Source organism: Oreochromis niloticus, linkage group LG19 (genome assembly GCF_001858045.2).
Source record: "Oreochromis niloticus isolate F11D_XX linkage group LG19, O_niloticus_UMD_NMBU, whole genome shotgun sequence".
Lineage (NCBI taxonomy): Eukaryota > Metazoa > Chordata > Actinopteri > Cichliformes > Cichlidae > Oreochromis > Oreochromis niloticus.
Genome location: NC_031983.2, coordinates 9,591,026 through 9,616,548, shown reverse-complemented (window position 1 = coordinate 9,616,548; position 25,523 = coordinate 9,591,026). Strand labels below are relative to the sequence as shown.

The 25,523-nt window shown below is 42.4% G+C and overlaps 4 protein-coding genes across 8 annotated transcripts in view; all 4 read right to left on the bottom strand.

The window, feature by feature from the left end:
* The window catches only part of LOC100700378 (signal-induced proliferation-associated 1-like protein 1), a 37,213-nt gene extending 28,157 nt beyond the window's left edge, over positions 1–9,056 (bottom strand). Inside the window, exon 1 of the mRNA XM_005453286.4 lies at positions 8,754–9,056. The gene's annotated coding sequence lies outside the window, so the exon portion shown is untranslated. The remainder of the gene's footprint in view (positions 1–8,753) is intronic.
* A 1,772-nt stretch (positions 9,057–10,828) lies between these two features.
* Positions 10,829–12,169, bottom strand: gpx2 (glutathione peroxidase 2). The gene is made up of 2 exons (XM_005453287.4): positions 11,565–12,169; positions 10,829–11,209 (listed from the first exon to the last, which is right to left on the bottom strand). The coding sequence occupies exons 1-2, from the start codon at positions 11,931–11,933 to the stop codon at positions 10,856–10,858; spliced, it is 723 nt and encodes a 240-aa protein (XP_005453344.2). The 5' UTR covers positions 11,934–12,169; the 3' UTR covers positions 10,829–10,855.
* Positions 12,170–12,279: 110 nt separating this feature from the next.
* Positions 12,280–17,622, bottom strand: LOC100700914 (ras-related protein Rab-15). Of its 4 annotated transcripts, none has more exons than XM_005453288.4 (7): positions 17,220–17,621; positions 14,843–14,903; positions 14,696–14,756; positions 14,558–14,617; positions 14,281–14,370; positions 13,335–13,400; positions 12,280–13,256 (listed from the first exon to the last, which is right to left on the bottom strand). In XM_005453288.4, exons 1-7 carry the CDS (start codon positions 17,341–17,343, stop codon positions 13,101–13,103), a joined length of 618 nt encoding a protein of 205 aa, XP_005453345.1. In that variant the 5' UTR covers positions 17,344–17,621; the 3' UTR covers positions 12,280–13,100. The 4 variants fall into 4 exon arrangements, with proteins under 4 accessions (XP_005453345.1, XP_003447851.1, XP_025756847.1 ...); XM_003447803.4 differs by having other exon boundaries at positions 14,540–14,617; positions 17,220–17,618; XM_025901062.1 differs by lacking the exon at positions 13,335–13,400 and having other exon boundaries at positions 17,220–17,622.
* A 480-nt stretch (positions 17,623–18,102) lies between these two features.
* LOC100701192 (protein max) lies at positions 18,103–24,048 on the bottom strand. 2 transcript variants are annotated; one of them, XM_005453290.4, is made up of 4 exons: positions 23,850–24,048; positions 21,078–21,185; positions 19,475–19,613; positions 18,103–19,373 (listed from the first exon to the last, which is right to left on the bottom strand). In XM_005453290.4, the coding sequence occupies exons 1-4, from the start codon at positions 23,883–23,885 to the stop codon at positions 19,189–19,191; spliced, it is 468 nt and encodes a 155-aa protein (XP_005453347.1). In that variant the 5' UTR covers positions 23,886–24,048; the 3' UTR covers positions 18,103–19,188. The 2 variants fall into 2 exon arrangements, with proteins under 2 accessions (XP_005453347.1, XP_003447852.1); XM_003447804.4 differs by having other exon boundaries at positions 19,475–19,598; positions 23,850–24,046.
* Positions 24,049–25,523: the final 1,475 nt, after the last annotated feature.

Here is a 25,523-nt window from a genome sequence, read left to right as displayed (position 1 = left end):
ACATACAAGGTCTTGAATAATCAGGCCCCATCTTATCTTATAGTACCTTATTACCCCATTAGAGGTCTTCACTCTCAGACTGCGGGCTTACTTGTGGTTCCCAGAATATTTAAAAGTAGAATGGGAGGCAGAGCCTTCAGCTTTCAGGCCCCTCTTCTGTGGAATTACTTTACTTTTAAGATTAGGCTTAAAACTTCCCTTTTTGATAAAGCATACAGTTAAGGCTGGATCAGGTGACCCTGAATCCTCCCTTAGTTCTGCTGCAATACGTCCAGGCTGCTGGGGGATTCCCACGATGCATTGAGTGTTTCTCCTTCAGTCACCATTTTCACTCACCATGTGTTTATACACCTCTCTGCATTTACTTACTTGTTATTATTAATCTCTGGTTCTCTTCCACAGCATGTCTTTTGTCCTGTCTTCATCCACTTACCCCCAACCGGTTACGACAGATGGCCACCTATCCCTGAACCTTAGGATATAAAGCGCCTTGAGGCGACTGTTGTTGTGATGTGGCACGCTATAAATACACCTGAATGAATACATATTTGCTTATTATTGAACCCAAACTTTTATTTATAGCTATATCTATATAAGGCAGACATAGATGTCTATATAGAGCTAGCATCTATCTGTATATAATGAGTACTTTGGACACAGTCTAAACATCAGAAAAGTCAGCCTGCTGAAAGTCACACCAACTTTAATGTGAGACCCTTTAAAAAAAGAAGAAAAAAAACAGCTTGAGAAATGTAATTTGTCTGCCCTGCACCACACAGGAAATCTATTTAGAACCATTTCTAAAACAGTCTACCTCTCATCAACTATTCTGTCATTTCCTGCAGGTGAACAATATCTGCAATTTTTATGGGAAAGTTTCCCTGCAACGTCCTGAGAGAGAAAGCTTCAGTGTTCTCAACCAACCCATCTTTCAGCTTCTGCTTTTACTGACAAAAACCAAAAGAAAATGAAAGGCAGTTCCTGTTGTTGTTCTAATGCATTTGAATGTAACCACAGTTTTACTTCTATTATAAAGGAAAACCTCAACTTTCCACACTGAACTGAAAAAAGAAACTGACCTGAGCAACGGGGCCAACAATGCAAAGAGAGCATTTCCCAGCAGCGGGTCTTGTTAAACACGGCTGTGACGACTGGGAGGTGTTTCTAGGGCTAGTCTGTTTACTCTATTCACCCTACAAAAGGTAAATTCCCTCTCTTGATATCTGAAAAGCAGTGAACCTATTTGTTACCAAACAAATACTCCCAGCTCAGCATGGGTCTGGCACACTCCACTCTATGTGCTCAAGTATATGTGCTGGGATGAAGCAGTTTCATCAATTGAGGATTAAAATAGAAGGATGGGAGGGCGAAGCTGCGGTATAATTAACAGTGTTGATGCAAAGAGGAGGGTTGAGAGAAGAATCTGTGGGCTTGCTGTCTATAATTGAGCCCCTTCACGTGCTAAAAGACGGGGGATGGGACTCAGCCAGGGGGCCCGGCAAACACTTCCAAGCCTGCTATTACTTCATTCTCGGATCACAGGCACTTGTGAGCAAAGCAAATCAGAGTAAGCCCTTAGTGCTTCTCACAGTAACGTGCACAGATTAATTTTGACTGTTCCACTGGAGCAGCGTCTCTTCATCGTCATTTGCAGCACAACAGTGGAGCTGTATGAAAGTTTGAACTGGGATAAATACAGAGGGTCATGAGATGTCAGTCACAATGTTAAGTAGATCATGGTTTTTTGATTGAACATCACTGGGCGCCCCAGGCTGAGGGCATCCAGTGGTCATACACACACTACATGCCAGGAAACTCGTCTCCTAGCTGTCCAAACACCAATAGAGTAATCAATAATATTCCTGAAAATCAACACGCTTGGAAACAGAAAACACGTGCATTACACACAGTTGTTGTTAGAAATCCAGTTTATGGCCACATTGTTCCAATTGGAAACAAACCAATCGATGTTAAAATTTTAGCCCTATGAGTTAGAGCTTAGGGCTCTCAGGATGTTGGCCAATCAGTTGGATCACATTGCTCTGTCATATGAGGTAAAAGGAGCAGCATAACCTACAAAGCACCTCCAGTGGACCTGTATAATCCTTGGTTTCTCTATTGTCTTGTGTCTGTGAGCTTCCAGTTCAAATTGCATCAATGTGCTTGAACCCTGTTATACTTCCTTGTAAGTCCATCCATTCACTTTCTTAACCACTTATCCAGCTACAGCCACGGGATCTGGAGCCCATCCCAGCTGACAATGAGAGAGAGGCAGTGTCAACCAAACAGAGTTTGCCAGACCGCCACCAGACTAACACAGACTTACAACCACCCACATCCACGCTTAAAGCCAATTTAGAATCACTAATTAACCTTTGGACTGTGAGAGAAAACCAGAGCACCCAGGGAAAGTCCACAAAGTCCAAGGACACCTTGCAAATGTCCCAGAGAAAGTTTATAAGTCTGATGTTCTATATTTACTGCTGCATAAAATGCAAAAAAATGAAACTGTACTCATGAGCAAGACCAGTGGTTTGGAATGCAGGAAGGGTCAGGAGAAAGCTTTTACATCTTTGCGTACAACCGTGGATTAGCAGCAAGGTCAGCTAACGGCAACCTGTCACATTTTTACAGCTGAGGTGTTGATATGACAGATGCCTGCAATGTTTGGAAGTCATCCACTGCCCTGTCCTCTCACATCCTCTGCCTGATTGCACGGGTAGCAAACAAGCTGAATCACAGAGAGATGTGAAGAAGGAATCCTGATAAGATCGCCCTTACCACAGTAAAGTAAAGCGCATTTATTTATCACAAAGGCAGAAAACAATCAACAATCACAGCAACCTTGTATCTATTGCTGGAACAGACACTAACTCAACATTCAGATGCACTGAATCAGTTAGGAAAAAAAGAATGAAAGCAGTGTGACACAGTCACAGGGGCTGAACTTGCATTTATAGAATTATGTAGATTCATTTGAAATGGTTTGTCTGGGCATGTTGTAGCAAAGTGCTGTTAAAAGAAGCGATGCAGTTCTTACAGTGTGATTAAGCAGGTTGGGGGAGGCTGGGACCTTGCTGAGCCAACTTGAGAAACATGACCTCCACAGCAGCAGCAGAACTGACCACGGCCTATTTAAAAAGCCCACAGAGAATGTAATCTAATCTACCATAAGTTGCTCTGTGCATCCTCTTCAGTTAATTTCCCTCAGTCAAACTGATCTTTCAATCGATCAACAGCTGTTTAGCCCCTAAGCATGCCTCTGCAGCAATACGGAAATGCACATAAACTCATTAAATTACACAAATTGATGACTGGGATGTATTGCAGCAGTACGGATTTTACCACAGACAAACATATGACTAACACAATGGGACCTTTAGCTAAGAGAGCAGTGGGTAAAAAGGAAAATACAGCCAGTCATCCTGGAGTGCCAAAGTCAAGGTGAAGGCTTGATTAATAGCCCCTTACACTGGTATCTCCTCTGAGGCCACCGCTAGTGCACAAGATGTCCACAGTTTTATAATTAGCCCTTTAAGTCGAAAAATAAGGATTAATTCTTGCCAGATAAGCATTTTACTAAGGTAGCGCCAATGTGATGCAGTCAGTACAAAGGACATGGGTAAAGCTTCAGTACAACACAGAGACAGCAACAAAGGAAGACCTTCTTGTTGTTACTCTCACGGGAAAGCTCAGGGGATTCTCTGGGATGTCTCTCAAGAAGCCTTGCTGACTGTGCTGTCCCCTCAGCCCCCTCACAGCTTGCAGGGCAGTCTAATTTCCGAACTGAAGGCAGGTATGCTTCAGTAATCAGGAGGTCAGAAATGGCAGGTAGCTTCTTGATGCACAGTTGAGCAGCTGTGAGGCTCGATGAGGCCTCAAAATTCAACAACAGCAGCAGCTGCAGCGTGGCAAAGTTATACATGTAAACCGTTTCCAGTCATTGATTTGGGCACGTGTCCAGTGCACGGCCCAGTGCGCTTCCAGTCCAATTACAGTCAGGCCACAAAGTTAATCAATTCATACAGTCATTTGGACTACGATAAGTCAGCTAGTGTTGCATAACAGTGGTGCCCTGCTAAATCACACTCTGCCAAAAGAAAAAAAAAAAGAAAAAAATCACAGTGCAAACCTGCACAGCATGCTGCTCCTGCTGCTGGCTTGTGCTGCACCGCATTAATGGCACACTCCAGCCAGCCCTGCAACTGGAGTTTTAACCTATTATTGAGCCAGTCTTATGCAAACCGCATTTAACTACAAACAGCAGCTCAGGAAGGAGGGTTTCTAATGCTTTTGTTCCCCCTGGTGCCGAAATGTACAACCCCCCCAAAAAATACAAGTAAATTAACATCTGCTTTGCTAATCACACAGTGTCAGGCACTTGTCCCAGTAATTGTTCTGTTTTGATTTTGGTTCACTGATGAAGACTGAAGCTTTGTGTGAGCCCCTCATTTGCACCTTCCACTGTTTTTCTAGCTCCTGCTGGGCATTTGAACACATTTAGCCTTTTAGGATCTTTTGAAAGTGAGGCAGAAGTTGGACATTTAGGACACCAAGCTAAAAATTTGCCCAGCTGTCTGTGTTCGCTTTGTCAGTAGTAAACAAGCCACTTCTGACTTCCTCCTTATCAGTATTCTACTCGAGTGTATGTACCGTGTAAACACAAGCAAAGCAACGACTTCACCTTACCTCCTCCCAGTGCCGATAAAGACAACTGCTGAACTAAGCACCAGAGCCATTAAGGGACTGAAAGAGGTGGCCAGTGTAAGGTGACATATTCAACTTCAAGAATGTCTATCAAACATAGCACATGCCCAGCTTTCAGTTTCAGCCGAGTTCTTTGAGTTGCAAAGCTAGCCTGGCCGGGTATCCAGGAATACATCAATGAAATACACAGGAAACAGGCAGTGAGAGAGGAAAGGCTGGGAAAGCAGCCATGTTTGTTATTAACCGGCTCTATCTGCCCTTTGCACCTGGAGCAACATGGAAAAAGACTATGGCCTATTTTATCAGAGAGCATACTGTTGCACCCTGGTTATAATATTTACAACACATATTTATATAGAGAGACAGACAGAGAAAGACTTACAGTATGAGCTCATTATAATATTGAGTGGGGTACTAAAACAGAACTATTACAAGAGAAGTGAGTAGGACATTCTTTTGCAGACTTCAGTCAGTCCACCTGAGGCTATTTATCTAAAAAGTCATCTGAACCTTACAGACTGAGCCTTTGGTCCACAGTGGTCTCATTCTTCTCTCTCAAATAAGAGCACAAAAGGAACTCACAGAGTGGAAAGAGATTCCCTGGTTCCAAAAGCAAAGGATGTGGAATTTTGGAACCATATGAGAAGAGGGGATTTGGGGGAATTTCGGTACAGGAAACAAAGCACAACACGGACTACAGCATGCGTTTCTCAACTGGTGTTGTTAAATAGTGTTCTGGGGCAAAACTTACGCAGCGTTTTGTTGTGCCAACATTCCAGTTTTACTACACGTCACATGGTAAAAGGCTCCTGAACATAATAATACAATCGTAAACACGAACAAGAATGAGGATAAGCTGATCAGACCTGTCTACGTATTGAGATCTGTTCTGAGATCAGCCGTGGCAGAGCCCTCGCGCATTCCTGCCTGCTTCTCAGATTTCGGTCCACAGGAGGGGGGACAACGGCAGAACCTCTGCGGTTTTTGTACGTGGAATTATTTTCCAAAGCTGCCCACATAGTCTCTGCATGAGGCTCGGGCCTGCAGCTCTGCTTGATGTTTGGATTCTTCTCTGAGTTGGAGTTCTGTAATCCATTCCAGAGAGAGTGTGCAGGCCAAACAGAGACACTGTAGCAACTGGCAGACATGTCGAGACAATTCCAAGCACGTCGCTGCTGTGTGGCAGCGGAGATAGCCTGCAGCAACACATCATCATCAGAATCCCTAGTTTTCATTATGGAACATTTCATTTTTTTTAAGGGGTTGTTTACCAATCCTTCTTCTTCTTTTTTTTAACTTTCTCATCTCTGTCCCACGTCAGACTATTTTCAGCCTGTGTGTGAGGTTCGATGGGAGCAGAAAAGGGGAATTACACAGCGTCTGATCTCGGCATGACTGTGGGTTTTGGTTTGGGTTTGAGAGTTGGAAGCAGGATGACAGAAACCAGAGAGGTCTCTTTAGTTTAGGAATGCAGTGTATATTGTAACAGACCACCAAACGGAGACCAAACCCCTCCAGTCAGGGTCAGAGCCCAGCCAACTTGCAACACCTTCCACCTGTCCCACCGCTCAGCCTCCCAGGGTCGGCGATCTCCCACAAAGATAATTACAGTGTGTCCAAACCGCTGCACATTTTTGCGAGGTCAGAAACTTTGCGTCAGGTGGGATGGAGAAGGGGGTGATTTCCCCTTTGTCTGGACCCATTTACTCTGTGACAGAGCTCTGAAAGGGGATTACATCATCACTATTGTGGCTTCCGAGCCCTCTGCTTTCCTCCGCCGGGTGGTATAAAGTGGACCGTCCCATCCAGACAAAGACAGAGCATTCCAACAGTTTAGCAAGCAGGAAATGCAGACCCACAGTCACACCTCATTAAAGTCAAACTCATCAACCTCTCAGTCACCAGCAAAAAAAAAAAAGACACTCACTCTGAAGAATCACCAGAGGCCATGTTACCATCAGGTCATTTGACTTTGACTATGAGCTGACTAATACCAGTCAGACACTTCACTCATAAAAACTGAGGAAGCTTCCCCTTTCTGTTTTTTTTGTCAAATCTGTTACCGAAGGTTCTGTCAAAATCCAGGAAAAAGTGACTCATGTAGGAGGGGAAAAAGAAAATAAAAAAAATCAGCCTTGTAACTGACACTGACCACATTGGTACACCACTTTTTATCCAGGGATGCATCTCAAGGTCTGTTTATTTAGCTGTCCAGTGAGAGGTGAGAGGCGTCACAGTCTCAGAAATGATCCAACTTTGTGACGGTAAGAGTCACCACACCACAATGAAAAGAGTTCAGTCAGTATCTACTTTAAGAGCACTCATGCACTTTGAACCTGAGCATTAATTAAAAAAAATACTAACCTCATCTTTCTTTGTATAATATAAACAGTTAATTTACGCATGTTATGAAGACCACTTAGCATAACTGCAGCGCATAGATTCCAGAGTAGCAAATTATAAATCAGCACAATGGTTCTCTTGTTGTTCCCTTTTATCTTTGCTCAAACTATTCCCTCCGAGCCAATGCACAGGAGACAATGGAAACATAAGCTCAACTTAGCAACAGGAAGCATCCTTGTGTGAACGTGCAGGCACGTTATAGAAAAGACCCTACTACGAATGAAGAACACCAACAATTGTTGTGCGAGAGATGCAACGCAAAGTGAAAATAGCAACACTGTCCTCCAGTAATAAAACAAGGGGAGGACTACGTATGCTGATAAGGACGGTGAGAGGCAGAGACTCTGCTAAACAAGCAGAGTTATCTTTGTGCATCTATTCTGAAAGTAGTCTCACCCAAATCTTTGGGCAGACCTTATCAACTGAACTACCCTCTCATCCCCAAATGAACCGTTACAGGCCCACGCAGTGAAAGAAATAAAACAGAGCAAGTATTTTTTCCCCATCCAACAAGATCATTTTCATCATCTATAATAAAAATAACACTAGAAAAAGCAAGAAGCAATCCAATGTATTTGCAGAAGGCAAAAAAGGGACAAAACTGAGAGTAACTAAGCAGTAAAAGTGGAAGTGAAGCTGTATGATCAGTCATGCCAGCCACAGTGGGTCAGCTAAGCTTATCAAGAATGCTAAAAATCCCAGATCCTCGCCCAAAACCAAACTACAAAGCTTCCCCTTTTTTCACCTGACTCAAGTTATCCAACTGCAATAAACACTGCTTCTGTAACACACACACACTCACACACCATGATTCAGTTATGAGCAGCCCCCCCTTTATTATATTTAATTCCCTACCTGCTTACTTGTAACTGTGCCCCCTCTGGACACAATGCTGCCCTGTAAAAGTAAACTCTGAAAGGTTAAGGTCTGTTTGTTTCTGTCAAAACAAAACTCCCAGCCCTGCATTACTAGATCTTTCCTATTCACACGCGCTGCTGCCACCACTGCACTGGTGTGCATGCTCTCTGTGTTCCAAAACAGCCTATGTGAGCACAGTTGGACACAGAGGCTGGAGTGCACTCCACACATCCACATCAGGCAGAAATAAACTGATAATCTCATCAAGAATGGCACTGGATACTCAATTGGAGGGAGGGGGGCATGACTTGCAGGGAGCCCTGGTGGCCTAATCTATTCAAGCAGATGCTTAGCCAGGGCAGGCTGTAAACAAATCTCTCAAGACAGATGTGGCAATCACCTGGTGCCTGACAAGCCTTCACGTGTGGCAACAACGCGGGATACGCCACCTCGGAATTTATTTATTTTTTTCCGGGTGGTGACAGACGTATATCCTCCAGTATGCAGCGGTGTGGCGTGAACGATGCCACCTGTGAATCGCAGGGAACAATGCCCTTGACATACACGGCGACGCAGCGGATGTGTTTGACAGCCACCCTGATAGCCTCACTTCGCCTCACCACGCCAGCCCCATTAGTTCTAATAACACTAACAATAATAATAACACTAACACTGCGCACTGGCTTTCCCCCTGCACCTTCACACAGCACGAGGATGTGCTTTGTCCTCCTCACACAGATGCTGGGAGCAGGCACCCCCGCGCATGACTTCGTAACGCCACTCACCTTTTCTCATTGTGGTTGTCACACAACACGAAGCAGTTTTGCTTTTCTTTCTTTCCTCTCCTTCCTTTTGTTTCAACTCGTAACAAGGTGCTCCAAGTCCGAGACACAAACTACGCAGCAGCTCTGTTGGCTGCCCTCGCGGGGGGAAAAACAAAAAAAACCCGTGCTGGCTCCGGTTCAGACCGAGGACGGCCCGACGTCTTCCTCTGAACGGCAACTTGGAAGTTTGATAGAAAGTTACGGCTTTGCCTCGCTGCGGTATGCAGCTGCTGGAGGGATGAGATCATTCAGGCAGCCTCCCCTCTCCCTCTCTCTCCCTCTCTTTTCTGCCCTGGAGTCTCGCGAGAAGGCTTAGCGGGGGGAAAAGCAAACGTTGCCGTGGCAACAGTGCTCACCTGTAGTGAGTAGATGGTCAGAGGGGAATCGAAGAAGTCTCACTCTGCTTCAAGTGACTCCAGGTTAAAAAGTGGACAGTTTATTCAATAGCAGGTGAAACTTGTCATGTTTTAGCCCAAAAGTCTTTAAGCAAGCTCCAGTTACACCGCTCGTGCATGTTTACTGCTGCGGAGTTTAATGTAAAACAGGCAATTAATGCCATTAGGTTTGACCTTTGAACCATTATCTAAATCGACTTCAGTTTCACAAGCTTGTGGGGATAGGTTAATTGGATAATTCAAATTGCCACTAGGTGTGAATGTGTGAGTGAATGTGAGTGCGAATGGTTGTCTGTTCCTGTGTGTTGGCCCTGCGACACACTGGCGACCTGTCCAGGGTGTACCCCGCCTCTCGCCCTATGACAGCTGGGATAGGCTCCAGCGCCCCCCGCGACCCTGAAAAAGATAAGCGGAAGCGAGTGGATGGATGGATGGATGGATGGATGAAGTGAGAGTGAGTCACCTGTTCAAAATAACTGATCTTTGGTGAAATTTTTCTGCAAGCTGTGAGTAGATGGGAGAAGTGTAGAGGGTATAGGGAGAGGCCCCTGGCGCAGCTCCTCTAATATTTGCTTCTCCCCAACAGGCGTGAAGCTTTTCCTTGCAGTCATACTGAGGGAAATCAAATGTCCTGGAGCATCGCGACAGCATGAACATGTAAATATAATATGCAAAGAGACTATGGCTACAATAACCACAGCCACTATGAGTGGAAGTAAAACCCGTGAAATGTATCACTTTAATGTTTCTAAATGTACCCACCTGCCATGAGGTCACCGTGTGGCCTGTTGTGCTGACGTAGATGTCAGCATATGTGCACAAAGCCCTGCGCGAACCTCCAAAGCAGGCCTTGCAAACAGTGCAGACTTTGCATAAAAAGCTAAAGCTGCATGGCAGTTCATAACACAGCTAACAAGGTCACTGTTTAACCTACATGCATGACTTTGGGTTTGTCTTAAGGTGTCACTGTAGTGATAAAGTATTCATGTAGCTGCATGGTTTCAGCATGTTTTTACTTTAAAAATGTAGGTCTGGAAAATTAGAGTGGGAGGCTCTGAGATAATAAAAAAAAAAAAAGGGATTCATCGGGCAAGAGGATGCATAATCAGAAGATTGCGCTGTGAATTATTTGAAAGGGTGTTTCAAATAATTCCACATCCTCCCCACTGTATTTAAAGCTTCATTATTATGCCTACTCCAGCTCTATTTTGGTCGTGCTTACATCAGAGGAGCGCATCTTTATGGTGTCTTGCGGTGTTTATATATGGTCCAATTAAAAATCACACCTCAGTGGGAGACGAATTTGGTTTGAAGGTTTTATTCCAGTGCAAACATTATGTGTGTGATGAATGTTAATTCACGGGAGAAGATTAGGATTAAATCAGCAGCACCATCTGCTGGACGAACAGGAAAAGGACAAGAAACAAAAGGACGTAAAAAAACCCCATCAAAGTGATCATTTGCCTCATGCATAATGTACATTTGCGTAAACTTTTAACTACACTGTTCATTCATCCACAACTGTTAAGCACTTATAAGGCCTCCGATGATATTCCCTTATTCTTTTTTAGAACATCACCCTCATTTAATAAGGCTCAACGGTGTGGAGGACAGCATGACAGCTTTGAGAGTTATGGATGAGAAGTCATTAAGAGATGGAGACTATTCTTAGGTCTTAGTTAATCTTAGCAGTCTTTGAATGTCAGGTTCTATGTCAATGGTGGGGAATTTTTTGCTGTATCGCTTAAAGGGTTCTCCCTCTGGCCCGATGAGGAATTTCTCAAAGTTCCAGGAGATATCCGTCCTGCTGATGGGGCTCCAAACCAGAAATTTGGGGTCCTGAATGAGAGAATTTGGGTCGTCATCGGGATAGGGGAGTTTGTCTTTCAGATAGGCAAAAACTGGGTGGGTGCTTGTTCCATTGACGTCACACTTCTCGAAGATGGTAAAGATGGGCTTGAAGCCTCCGCCTGGACGCACATGCTGCAGTGAATTCAGGATTTCACCATTGGTGCAGTTCTCCTGCAGAACAAGCATTCATTGGTTTCATTATGATAGCGAAGATGATTAAAATCCTACTTCAGTATGAAACCATCAGTACCAGATACAGTTTGCACACTATTAAATGATGCAATTCCTGTGACTTGCTTTAGGAAAGAGGAAATACACTAATGCCAATAATACAAGTCAGACTTTTATTAACTCAAACCTGACCCAGGTAGGATCAGGAAAAGGAAAATGTCTGTGAAGTGGTATTTATGTATTTGAAACAGAACTGGAAATTTACTGCAGATTTTAACAATAACACATAACTGGTACATGAATTAATACATTTTAGAGGTTTTTAAGTGACTTCAAACTCCGCTGCTGAACTCACCTGATAGCCAAACTGGTTGCAAGGAAAACCCAGGACCACCAGCCGATGGGGGTACTTGCTCTGCAGCTGGTTGAGCTCGCTGAAGTCCCGGGTGGTGGTTCCTCAGAGCGAGGCCACATTCTCTATGAGGACCACCCGTCCTCTGAAGACGTTGAAGTCCACCGAGTCTCCCTCCAGCGTGGTGGCCCTCAGGTCGTAGAAAGTCTTCGCAATGAACGTCATCTCGTCTTCTGGTTCTGCCACAGTGGAGGCAGAGGGGATCTCGAGCTGCCTGTATCCAAACTCTTGGTCACCTGATTCATTTAGGGCAGAAAGTTGCCTTTGACAAGGATCAAATGGCCCTGCGGGAAAGTGATCTCCATCTGCCATCCTATACTCTGAAGAAGTTCGAGATAGAGTAATGTAACTGATTGTGTGTGTCTTCCTACTAGGGTAAGATTTTTAAAATTTTATCAAGTAAACTTTGACTTTCTAGGAGTGAATGTAATTGTATTTTCAAAGAGTGTTTTAGGGTAAAACTTGCACATACTACCCTACTTTACGGCATCTCTGTGACATGTATCAGTTTTCGCTGTCATCAAAAATTTAACATGATCCCCCGTCTTTCACAGAGGGTGATTAAAAATGAATGAATCTACTGTCTGAACTCTTTCAGGACTTGACTTCACTCCTTGCATTCTAATGTAATGACTCAGCAAGATCCCGACACATCTCATTAGCTTTAATATGAAAACTTTAATTTATTAACCCGTACAGCGGTTTTGTTATTTTTTGTAACAACCTGCACACATCATTTTTTTTAAAAATTACATACAAGTGGCAACTTGGCAGAGCCTGAGTACATTACTTCAAAGAGCGGTAACACTCCTTTAGCACACAATGCCAATCACATTTGTAACGCAAATGCACACATTCGGGATGATAATGCATGAGCAAGCATTCGAGGTCTTCGAACATGGCACGACAGAGTCTCCGTCAAAGGAGGATAGTCAATTGTGTAAATAACTCCACCCCTGCTGGGTTTGAATTTCAAGGTGTAAATAATTCAGCTCTGTCCCTCCGGCTTCTTCGTCATTGCCTCCATCCTCTTCCTCCGCCCTCCTCAAATAAACGATTGTTGATTTGAACCTACAATTCACCTACAGCACCAACCAAATTATTCAATTTAAAAAATTTTTTTTTAACAAAATGTGATGAACAAGTGGTGCTTGGTGCAAACCTGTATTTTAAAGGAAGAAATTGTGGGTATGGATAGTTTTATTACACAAAACCGTGTTCTCCAGGAACCTCACCGGCTTTAAGATCCAGTGATCATGGAACAAAATTGGCCCTCTGCTGGTAGCTCCTTCTAAACGCATTTAACAATTTAACACAGTGTGATTCAAAAAAAAAAAAAAAAACTTACAAAAAGTGAAACCCATTCCTTAAACCCCTGGGGCAACAGGTCTCCGCATCTACAAAGAGGGCAGAGGGGGACTGAATCAAGTCAGAGCGCCTTCAGCCATAAGCTGTGGCACCATGATGGCCATCTTGTTTCTAACAGGCGCAGCTCCTCTGAGGACAGTGAGGGACTGTGCTCTCTTTGTCTTCCTCCAGACCTGCCTTATCCAGATAGCTGTCCAGAGATCCCAACAGGTTGTCCACGTCCCTCTTGTGAGCCTGTAGCACGAGTTCTGTCAGACGTTTGAATGACTGGAGGAAGAAGGAAGAAAGAAAACAGAATGTGGCAGGGAATTACCCAGAAAAAATGTTACCAAGAACATCCACTACCTCACTGATGTTGATATTCTTGGAGGCACTGGTTTCAAAGAACTCCATCCCATAGGATCCTGCTAACTACAGACAACATTGAAGCGCATATTACAGAACAGTATTCTATTTTAAGAGACATCCTGGTATCAACTATTAGTTTTCGGAAGCTGGGACTTTGATAGTAGTGCCTCTAAAAGGCTTTTCTCCCTGAAATAAGTTATGCTACAACCATATTGCACGTTTTCTCAATAAAAGTTCTTCCCCAATATGCAAAACCCTTTTTTTTTTTAAACCTCAAAAATAAAGTCAACATTATTCCCAACATGAGAGCAGCGACTGAGTCTAGTATAACTGAATATTTTGTAGTATTTAGTACCTAGATGGTCCTGGTCTGTGTGAAGAGCTCGGAGGAACATTCACTCTGATGAATGACATTTGGCTGTAATTCATTGTCTACTTTAACAGGGTCAGAAAGAGTTCATTTTCGTGTTTCTACAACATGAACAACTACTCATCACACACAAGATCTGTACAACCGTCCGGAATTTATTTCGGAGTGTTTTAAAGTCTTCACCGTGTCTTTGCGGCAAAAAGGCCTGAGGCTGTCTGAGCAACAGAAACAACTAAGATGGCCAGCATCCAAATGCCTGCCAGCACAGAGATAGTTGTGCGCACACTTCTCGAATCGAGTTGCCACGTTGCCCGACAGACAGGTTGAATTTGTATGCAGGTGTGTGGATTGTTTGTGTAGACGGTGTTTCGAGCTGATCTGGCAGCTTAGGTGACATTTATGAAACACACAAAGCTTTCCAGCACAGGTATTACAGTAATTATCATCAAGTTTAAGGAAGTTTCCCGGAAGAAACTGAAGGCCACCAGGAGACTGACTTACAATATGGGAGAAATGTATATTATGATGTTGAGTACTTAAAACACAACCTACAAATTAAAGGCTCAATCAAACCTTGGTTCCTTGGTTCTTTGACACTTCCCTCCTGAGTGAATCATCACATTTGTTTCCTATCAATATGGTCTCCATTTTTTGGGTAGTATACTAAAAGAAAACAACAACAAAAATTGAAGTTAAGCACAGGGATAGTGGACTTCATCCTGTCAGTCACTCTAAGCCACTGATTGTTTAGCAAGCAGCTAAAGTTCAGTCAGCCAGAACACAAATACTGGACAGCTGCGATGGGCAGCGAACAGAGTGCAGATTGCCTTACTTCATCCACATCACTGACCCACTTGGCTATGTGCTTAAAGGACAGCTTGTCTGTGATGTCGTAGACAAAGATGATACCCTGCACAAAAAGGGGAAAGAGGATTTAGGAGTCAAAGCTGCGTTACAGAAATCTAAGTTTACTCTTGGCTGCTCATACTTGCGCTCTCCTGTAGTACTGTTTGGTGATGGTCTGATAGCGCTCCTGACCAGCTGTGTCCCTGCATGGAGGAACAAACACATATCAGCAAAAGGGAATCACCCATGGCAGCAAGCGTGAATGCCATGAAAGAAAAATGTCACTTACCATATCTGTACTCGCACCTTGGTTCCATCTACCTCGAGTGTTTTCATCTTAAAATCAATTCCTGACCAAAACAAACAAAATGCAAATACAGATGTAAGCTGGGATGCCACCTTCAAAAATACAATCACAAACTGGCAACAAATGTCACTGAGGTTCATTGAGGATTGCTCGGAGATACCATTATCTCAACTGGTGTAAACGGCACTGCTAGGAGACAGAATAAAGGTTTGCAACATGTAACTTTACTGGTTTCTATTCAAGCAGTTCTTTTAATCTACTTCTTATTTAGTTTTCATCATGCCAACAGAGTCAAAATCCACTCAAAGATAAGACACGAATTTCTGATCCTACACTATATACAGTCATGTTAAAGACTCTCTGCATGCCTGTGAGGAAGTGTACTTAGATGTACTTAACTGATCATCAGCAAGTGTCATCACATCTATAAAACCAGAAGTTGTGAAACATTCGCTGATCTGTGCGAATGCCACATTTTTTCCAGAAGTGGATATCACAGCAAGTAGTCTAAGTTAAGAGAAATGGCAAAAACCCCCGGAGCTACATCTCAGACTCTACATGCTTAAATTAGCATATTCGTCCTAGAGCCAATTTAGATTCACCAATTTGCCAGCCATGCATGTCTTTGGACTATGGGGGAAAGCAGAGAACCTGGAAGGAACCCATGCAGGAACAGAGAGACCAACCGGCCAGCTGCTTTGAACACGGGACATTCTTGCTGTAAGAGGCAGCAAGGACCCAGATCGTACAAACCATCGCACCTCCAATGTCTTTTGGACAAACCAGACCAAGGTGGAGATGTTTGGCCATGATGCACAGCACTACATTTGGCAAAGACCAAACACAGCATATCAGCACAAACCCCTCACACCATCTGTCACGTACGGTGGTGGAGGGGTGATGATTTGGGCTTGTTTTACAGCTACAGGACCTGGGCACCTTGCAGTCATTGAGTCGACCATGAACTCCTCTGTATACCAAAGTATTCTGGAGTCAAATATGAGGTTATCTGCCCAACAACTAGAAGATTCTTTCATTTGGCTCCTGTGATGGATATTTATAAGATTTTTTGACACTAGTGGCATCATTGAAGTTAGAATAGGAAAGAAGTGGAGCAGAAAAAAAGGAAGCATGTGATTCTGATCAGTTGGACAATTTGTAACCTGTTCTCCGTTTCCTTCTATATTTGGCTCTGTTACATTTAACATAAAACCCTGAACATTTGTCTTTTTCTTTCCGTTTTGCTGCCATCACAATTTGTGGAATCAATAAACACTGTGTAATCCAATCTCATTATTGTGCTCATAAAAAAGTTTTCTGTCAGGCATTTCACATGATCATTGACCATAAATACATTTTTGTTGGTGATGCAGCTTCCTAGTCCAGTTTGAGTGAAATGAAGAGGTGCTACTGAATCTGAAAATGCACCTACTTTACATAACAATCAAATCACGATCTTAATGTTTTCAGTGTCTGTGAATGAGCTCCTCCTGTAGCCCGTTTCTGTTTCGCCTTAAGGATGGCTTTCCTCTTTTTGCAATTGTTCACTTTTATCATGTAAGAATCTGTGTTTATGTAACATATGCAAAGCTGTCCATTCATCCTGCATATCAGTATCCTTTTGTTCCAGCGCTTCTCTCACTGCCTGATGCAGATCTAAAGGCACGGCGGGTGATTTTCTTTTAGCAATGATTTCATCATCAGACACTATTCCAAATATCCAAATCCCATGTAAAGCCTTTCCACTCTGCATTTTCTGCTGAGACTTGACCCGGATTATGCTTCACAGTCTAACAGGTAAAGAGGGCAAACAGGGCCTACCACATTTTGTTCCAACTCATTAGTATGTGACACAATCAGGAAAAGTGGCAGTATTGATATAAAGCACTAATGGCCTCATCAATCCGCAAGTTCCAATCAAGGGGAAAAATATAAGATAGGATATCAAATAATTTGAGAGCAGAAGAAATAATCGTCTCCTTTCCCATTTCCAGTGCGCTCGTGACAGAGACGTACTGTATCAGACCTCTTCTACGTGTCTAACCTTTAATTAAGCAAAAACATTACATCTTATACTTTCATTGTGCTTTAGTGTGGGCAACAGAAAACCTTCAAGGCAAACTTTTCCCATGTGAGGCTGTTTGAACTTGAGGCCCTTTAATCCTATAAGTAGGCCCACTTTTACATTCTGAACAAATGGGAACGCTAAAATAAAATGCTCTGAATTTTAAAACCCCTGCATCTACATTCATCCAGAGAAAAGAATTTCCCGGTGTTTAACCGGTTCAACCTGTGGGGAAAAAAACTGATATGATGAGTTTTGGAGAAAGCTTCACTGAAAACCTGTTGGATGGCTTACCGATGGTGGAAATGTGTGTAGTGTCAAAGTCACTTTCCGTGAACCGGCGCAACATGCAAGTCTTCCCAACCCCCGAGTCTCCGAGCATGAGCAGCCGGAACAAGAAGTCGTACTGTTTAGCCATGACCCAAAACTAAGCGATGAGGAAAAACCATGCCTGTCTGATGCGGCGCTTGAAACTGGCTGCTTGTCCTCTGCTTTGGTGATGCATTCAAGGCCCCTCGGAAACGTCCATGCTAAACTCAAAGAGCGCCACTTGGTGCACTTTACAAAGACTGGTTTCTTGGAACGTTTTTCTAATATTTTGTGGCTCGTCGTGTGCTTTACTATCGCCTTCAAATATTTCAGTAGTACTTCACGATCCTACATGTCGTTCTTGGTTACACCTGCAATTTCCTACGGCACGGGAAAGCAGCACACAGCCTGCATCTTTGAACCTTGTTTCCTGTAGAGGGAGCGTCAGGACACATCACACTGGCCTGAGTCTAAATTCAATATTTAAACAATGATTGATGTCATTTTATGTCGCACAAAAAGGATATATGTTCCTCGATGCTCGTATTTTCTACTATATCTCTAAATATGACTGAAAAGACAAACAAATATCATATCTCCGTGGGTAGCAGCTGCACCACAATCCAATCCTTGTGATCTAGGAACATTTAAAGGTTTATTTCTACCGAAGTTTCAACAAATCCTTCTTATCATTTACCTTAATTCCATCAGCAAATTCTGATTGTCAAATCCTATTAAACCTGCCAGATTATTGAATTAACGGGCTCTTTAACTAAACCTGCATTTAACACCAAAATAAAGGATGCTGTGGGATGCCTAATGTGTAAACATCAGGCTGTTTTTACATTAAAAACACAGGAGTCACCAATTCATCCAAAAAGGATAAAATAGTTTATTTATAGTTTCATAATAAAGGTATGCCTTATCTTGCAAGACAACCGTTGGCAGTATGTACAACATACCTGTAATTTCCATGGAATGGAACAAACAAATCTTATAAGGTACACACTAATTTATCTCTGCAAAAAAAAAGATAAACATTCCCAGCACAGGCAAATCAGAGGGAAGGCTTTTCTTTGCAGAAACGACACCATTTAAGAGTATACAGTGTTATATACCACACGCTGAAAAGGAACTTCCATCGACAAAAATAAAGGACAATGCCTTTAACTGCATTGTGCAACATTCAATATCAATGAGGGGATTTTTTAACCACAATTTATTTGAAAAATATTAAAAATAGAGGAAAATAAATAGCTGAAACTTTGAAATATCAAGCCAAACATAATGGGAGTTCAGACATCAGATTATATAGGTATATAGATATAAGGGTAAGAAATTCTTCCTGGTGCATGACTATAAATAGAGGGATTTCTTTGATTACACAACATTTCAAAAGACAAAACTTTTAGCCACCTACACAGAATAAGGAGGGCTGCATTTTGCATAACAGACAGGGTTGTTTTTCCAAAAGCAACTTCACATTCTTTTCTGGAAAAATATTATTATTATTATTATTAAAAAGGTAAGGTATTCCTACCCTTACCATTTGTCAAAAGTCTCACAACTCCGCCAGATTGGAGAGGTCGACCAAAACAACCAATAGGGAAAGGTTATTTTTGTAGCTTTACTCAAGTCTCACGTCTTGTCATCTCCACATTTATGAATGGTTATTATGAGGTCTGAAAGGCATAAAGTCCTTCAAAACTGCAGAGCTGCCTCAATTTGGGGATTTTTAACTTTGTTGCTGGGTCAAGAAAGGAGTGACAGGATGCTTGCCAGAAGGATAAAAGAAGGTAGAAGCGTTTTATACATAATAGCACCTCTCTCACACACGATCTCCACCTCGTCTCCTGGGCTAGCGCAAGAAGGCAGGGCTCAGTGTGGACAGGAAAGAGGAGCTGGGGCTGGTGGGTAAAAAGAGTCTGTCTCGGGAGCCGGGGTCCACCCAAATCTAGCTTAGCTCCACGCGCAGCTTCTTCCTGTTCGGTGTCTCGTCTGATTCTGATTCAGAGCTGGAGTCGGAACCGCCGTCAAAGGCTGACACGGCGCTCCCTTTGCGGTTTGTGTACAAGCTGCTATCGGAAGAGTAGTTGGTCTGGAGCTGAGTGTTCCCCTTGGCCTTCTCAAGTGCACGAACTGCAAGTTGTACAAAAGATAGAAACAAACGTTTACGGCATCTGAGATTGAATCCACGTGACAAAAATGTGCGATACTTATTTAACAAGAGCGCTGCTTACCCTGCTGCTCCAGCAGTGCATTCTGCTTCTTTAGATCGTCAATATCTTGCTGGTGGGTGTGGTTTTTTCGTCTCATGTACTGGATGTACTCCGTGGCTTTGTCTAGAATCTGTGCTCGGGAAGCCTGTTTAACAGAATTCTGTCAGACCCGTGTGACAAAGCAGCCAATAAAGTGCATGAATCTGTTATACAAAGTTCAGAGTGTGTTGTAATTTAATCTGGATTAAAATAAGAAGTTAACAAGAACTATTCCAGGAGTCAGTGACCTTGGGCATATGGGTCAACACTTGTTTCGTAGTACTGTATTGAATCAACAGCGCAGGCTGACCACAAATGTTGATGCCACAACTTTACAGCAATGCAAACTTGAGCAACAGCAATTGTGTTTGTTAGAAATATGCTGTGTTAACACAGTATACAGATTACTAACCAGACTGAAAATCAGTGGCAGTGGGCAGTGATGAATTCAAATTAGAAATTTCTGCTCTAAATCATCTTCAGTATTAATCCAGGAGAGGTAAAAGAGTGAGTGCCTGCAGCCATCTGCAAAGGCTCTGTCATTATTTAGGCCTGCATTTCAGTCAGTGGTGTTTGGGATCCTGTCAAAATTCATGGAATTATGAATGCAGAAAACAATCATCAGATATTTTTCCACCATGCAGCCAACAGCTTAATTTTTCCTGCATGACAATGATCCCAAACACACTGCATACCTGGATAGAAAACACAATTACAACACTCTCAGTCGTGGACTGGCCTCCCCACAGCCTGGACCTCAACATTACTGAAGCAGTGTTGGATCATCATGACAGCAAATGTAACGAAAGAAAGCCAACATCCAGAGAAGAGCTTTCAATGAACTATTCCTGGAGACTACTATAAGAAAGCTGCCTAAGAGAGTTCAGGCTGTGCTGAAGAATAAAAGCTGTCATACCACATAGTGACTTTCAAGATCATTAAAACTGTACAGCTTCTGTTTTTAACTTACATACTGTACTTTCATGTATGTTTGCACGTGTTTCAACAGAATTTCCCATTTTCCTAGCAAAATATAAAGAAATGAGGGGTGGCTTTTAGATTTGCATAGCACTGCATATTTATTAACTCCAGGTTGAGCATTATCAGCTTCAGTTTCACTTGTGATGGCAGACCAGTGCAGGTACAAGTTAAAAGCAAACGAAGATGAAGCAGCTGGGATTCAACACAGTACTACAAATCAGGCTTAACAGAGGAGAAAATGATCTCCATGTTGACACAACAACTGTATATTAACTGCCTTTCGAACTTGAATAGTATTAAATATGAAATGGACAGCATAAGCAGAAACATCACTCTTCATCCAGCATTTATTTGGCAAAGCTGCCAGAGTTTATAGAGCTGCTTGCTTTGACAGCAGTGTCTACAAGCTTGTTAAAATCCACCAACGAGATGAATGATCTTGTGAATGATTATCAGACACGTGGTTGATACTTGGCAAGGCATCTGTTTCTACAAATAACAATTTCCTCCTTCCTCTAGGCATGACAGAGAGATGACGAGCATAGATCTGGATTCTGGGGCACAATATGAATGGTCTATGGTAATATATGAATAGTTTCCTCACCTTCTCCCCTTGTAATGCAGGCACAGAGTCTCGTAAACTGTGAAAGCTGTCTTTAATGTGGTCCCTGCGTTTACGCTCCAGCGCATTGTGATGTGCTCGCTTGTCTGCCTGCAAAGGGGACAGAGAAAGTTTACACCTGGTTCTTTAACATACAGAAGTGATTTAAACTGCAGTAAGAGAAGGCCTCATCTTTAGATGGTTATTGCGTGTATCTGTGTTAATATCAATATATGCACACAAGCAGGAACCTGTGGTGGAAGTATTTACAAAGACATGATCTGTTTGCTTTGAGGGTTGCACCAGCAAGTCTTAGTCGTAACTAAAATTCAACAGTAACTCAGTATCAACTCTTACTTTGCCTTTTTTTCTTAACACGGACTGGATGATAGATAAAAAAATCCAAATTTGTGCTGCACACTGCTGACCTTTCAGCTTGCTTGCCAGCTCTCCTGGTTACACAAAATGATCAGAATGCCTGACTTCATAATCTCCACCACAGGCTGTGAACAGACTGCACTTACAGTCTTTAACGCTTACTGTAACTTTACAGAGCGATTTTACGGTAGCATTAAGTCTGGGAGTAAGAACAGCAGTCCAAGTTTAAAAAAAAATCTGACGACTGCCATGTCACATTTGCTGTCTTAAAACAAAGCTAGATTTGCACCCAGGACCTTTGCATGTTCTCCCCATGTCTCTGTGGGTTCTCTCCAGGTACGCCAGCTTCCTCCCACAGTCCCAAGACAAGCCGTTAGTGGGGTGAAGGTAATTAGTGAGTCTAAATTCACTGTAAGTGTGAATGTGAGCACGTATGGTTGTCTAGTTGTCTGTGCTGGCGCTGTAAAAGACTGTCAGTCTGTCCAGGGTGTACCCCGCCTCTTGCCCTATGGCAGCTAGAATAGGCTCCAGCTCCCCCATCCACAACCCAGAACTGCACGGATGGGATGTAGATCAGGTAAATTCAAATATTTGTCTTGGTATTGTTGTATACTGTTGTATATATATGATAGAATAAATCCCTCACTAAGTGAAGGTTTTACTTTAACTATTAACTTACTAACTGTACTATTTCTATTCTTTATCCTGTCGCTGGACTTTCCTTTGTGGGATCAATAGAGTATCTATCTATCTATCTATCTATCTATCTATCTATCTATCTATCTCACACTCATTACAACATGTTGCTTGGCCAGATATTACAGTTAGTATAAAATGGATCATTTTTAATTTATGTATTGACAGAGATTAGAAGGAACATTTTATTTTCATTTTATTTGTTTATTTAAGAGCAACACTACATGTCAGTGGACATCAACGTAAAAATGTAGATTCAAACATGGCAGATTTGACTAAAACTGCTAATATCTCCTGGGCACATCATGTAAAACTACACAAAACGCAAAAGACATAAACATATACATCAAAACAAACATAAACAAAAGACAAATACAAACAATCTGCCTCACAAAGTTAAAGCTCATCACTTGAAATATGGATGTGAAATTTGAGCCTTTGCTGAAAAGTGTTTTTAGGAAGCATTTCTAAACTTAATGGCTCTGTAGCATTAGATGCACTGCACAATGAGGTGCTTGTGAAGCCTTACAGTAAATGTATAGGTGGCTCTAATGGGATCTACACTAGACTTGGAATCCATAGTTCTAAGAAAAATTTGGCCATATTAGGTCATGCGCTTAGATTCATGCTGAATTAAAACACCGCATTGCACTTTGGGGTGGGAAAATGCAACTGATTATTGCAACAGCAGGAATTCAAACCTGCACGCACAGTGGGCGTACTGATACATTGACAGAGTGGTTAGTTCAAATGCAACTACAGCGCTGGATTTTTAGCAAGAAACCACAATTTAATAGGTAACAAGGGCTTGCAGTAAAATACTGAACAAGTGCCCGGGCCCTTAATCAAGAAAACATGATAACATGACATGAATTCAGCCGTCTGAAGAGGCGTTACGTGCAACTGCAATACAAATACATGTACGATAGGAGAACATCGAATACTGTATTCTCATTGAGCCTCGGTTTGCTGTATTAAATGTGTGTGCATCATAGCCGGACTTCAATCACACGTCAGAGCTAAAGATACAACTAACCACCACATTTCAACCAGCTAGCTGTCAAGTATGCTAACTATATCTAGGTTGACGTGAATGGATTACCCTTTTATGCAACGAATAAACAAGAGCTGCATTTAGGATCTAAACTCGACAAATAGTAAAAGCATGCGTGGCATAGCCGACAGAAATGTGTTATATTTCTGAAAGGAACATTATGTCCAAGCAAGCCGTCAGTTCACCTCTCAGAAGAGCTGACCTTGTGTCATGGAAGAGATTAACTGCTGTTTATGACTTGTTTTTTCCATATTTGCAGTTTTAACACAGCGTTTTATTTCAAGAGTTTTATTGATCACGTGACAACAGGAATATGGTCCACCAGAACGAGTGATTTAAGTTATAAGAGCATAAAACAGCCCTCTTTATTTTGCTGAGCTGCCCCAAACAAACGACAAATGTCGTAGCGAGGCTACCCAACTTATTCACCAGTTCCGTGTGAGACTTTCATTTGAAAGCCAGCGATTAAGAGCTCAAACTCTCCCCCTAATAGCTATCTCCATACAGGCTTCAAAACCTAGTGCTAGCCCAGAGAAACCCCCGCTAACTAGCTAGCACAATCAAATAGCATATTTTGAGAGGAATGTTGAGTTACTGTGTAGCTAACAAACTGGCTAGCTACTTCTAGAGGAAACAAAAAGACATACATCGCTGTCGACTTCGATGTCATCGTTTTCGCTCATTCTTCGATTAAAAAAAAAAAGGTATGAGGGGAAAAAAGAAATAGAAAGTGTAGCGAAAGCTGGAAGCAGATAATAAAACCAAGCACGGAACTCTGCTACGGCAGAGACATGACAACCAACGGCTTCTCCACACGTGATTCGCCTACACACATGCACGGCGAAAACATCTACAGCGCAGGCGCAGTAAAGCAAAGGCCTATGGTAATTGAAGTAACTTTGTGCAACACATAGCTGATTTGCATATGTCCTGTTTTTGGAGCTGAAACTATATTTCCCACAAGTCCGCGGAGTTGGGTCGCCTTCAAAATACATTTTATCCCCTACAATCACAGCAGCTTGGGAATGAGAAATCTCAGTGTGGTTTCTCACATAGAACGTGATGTTCTTTGTTGTACTGTGGTATATTACAGTGGCAAATGATTTAATCACCTGCTGAAGTTGTAAGTTTGCTCCAGTAAAAAGAAATGAACAGTCTCTGATTTTTATGGTAGTTTCTTTGTAACGGAGAGAGACAGAGTATCAACCAAAAATGCAGAAAAAAAAATAACACATTACATAAAAGTTATTTGGATGTCACTGAGTGGAATAAGTATTTAATATCCAAGCAAAACATGACTTAGTTCTTGGTGGAGAAATCCTTGTTGGCATGCATAGCGGTAAGACGTTTCCTGCAGTTGGTCATGAGGTTTGCACACATCTGAGGAGGAATTCTGGCCCACTCCCCTTTACAGAAATCCTTTAGGTTTCTTGGCTGCTGCTTGGCAGCTCGAAACTTAAGCTCCCTCCACAGATTTTCTACAGGGCTGAGGTGTGGAGACTGGCTAGACCACTCCATGACCTTAACGTGTTTCTTGTTTAGACACTCCTTTGCTGCCTTGGTATGTGTTGGATCACTGCCATGCTGGAAGACCCATTCACAGCTCATTATAACATTTCTGGAGGAGGTTCTCATCTACATGTCTTTAATCTACATGTCTGTACTTTACTGTGCTTGGAGGAAGAGAAATGATGAGTGTGATCCAAAGAACATCATCCCTCTTCCCCTAAACACAGAGGGTCGAGCACTTTCTCCCACGCCTTTTCTAAATCATTTAGATGTTCACTGGCAAACTAAAGATGGGCCTGTACATGTGCCTTCTTGAGCGATTGGATCCTATGGGTGTGCCATGATTTCAATCCATTATGTGGTCATATTGGTGACTGTGGTCTAACTTCCCTTCAGATAATAAACAAGCTTCTCCTTGTAGTTTTGGATGACCCACCTTGAGACAGAAGGTATAGGAATAGGAATAATATAGGAATAATCACACCGGCAGTGGTCACCTTGTCACCAAGCTTCCTGCTGATGTTCTTATAGTCCATTCCAGCCTTGTGCAACTCTACATTCTCATCCCTGACGTCCTTTGACAGCTCTTTGGCCTCATTCGTGGTGGTGGAGACGCTGGAATAGAAGAAATTGATTCTGTGGAGAAGTGTGCTTTATAATGGGCTGAGATCAGGAATATCAGTAATTGATTGACTGATTGATAAAACACATTACATAAACATTATAAATTGCTTTACATATCGTTGAGTCAAATACATAAACATCAGTAATTTTGCAGAATCTTGACTGTATATTTACATCATGATATCAGA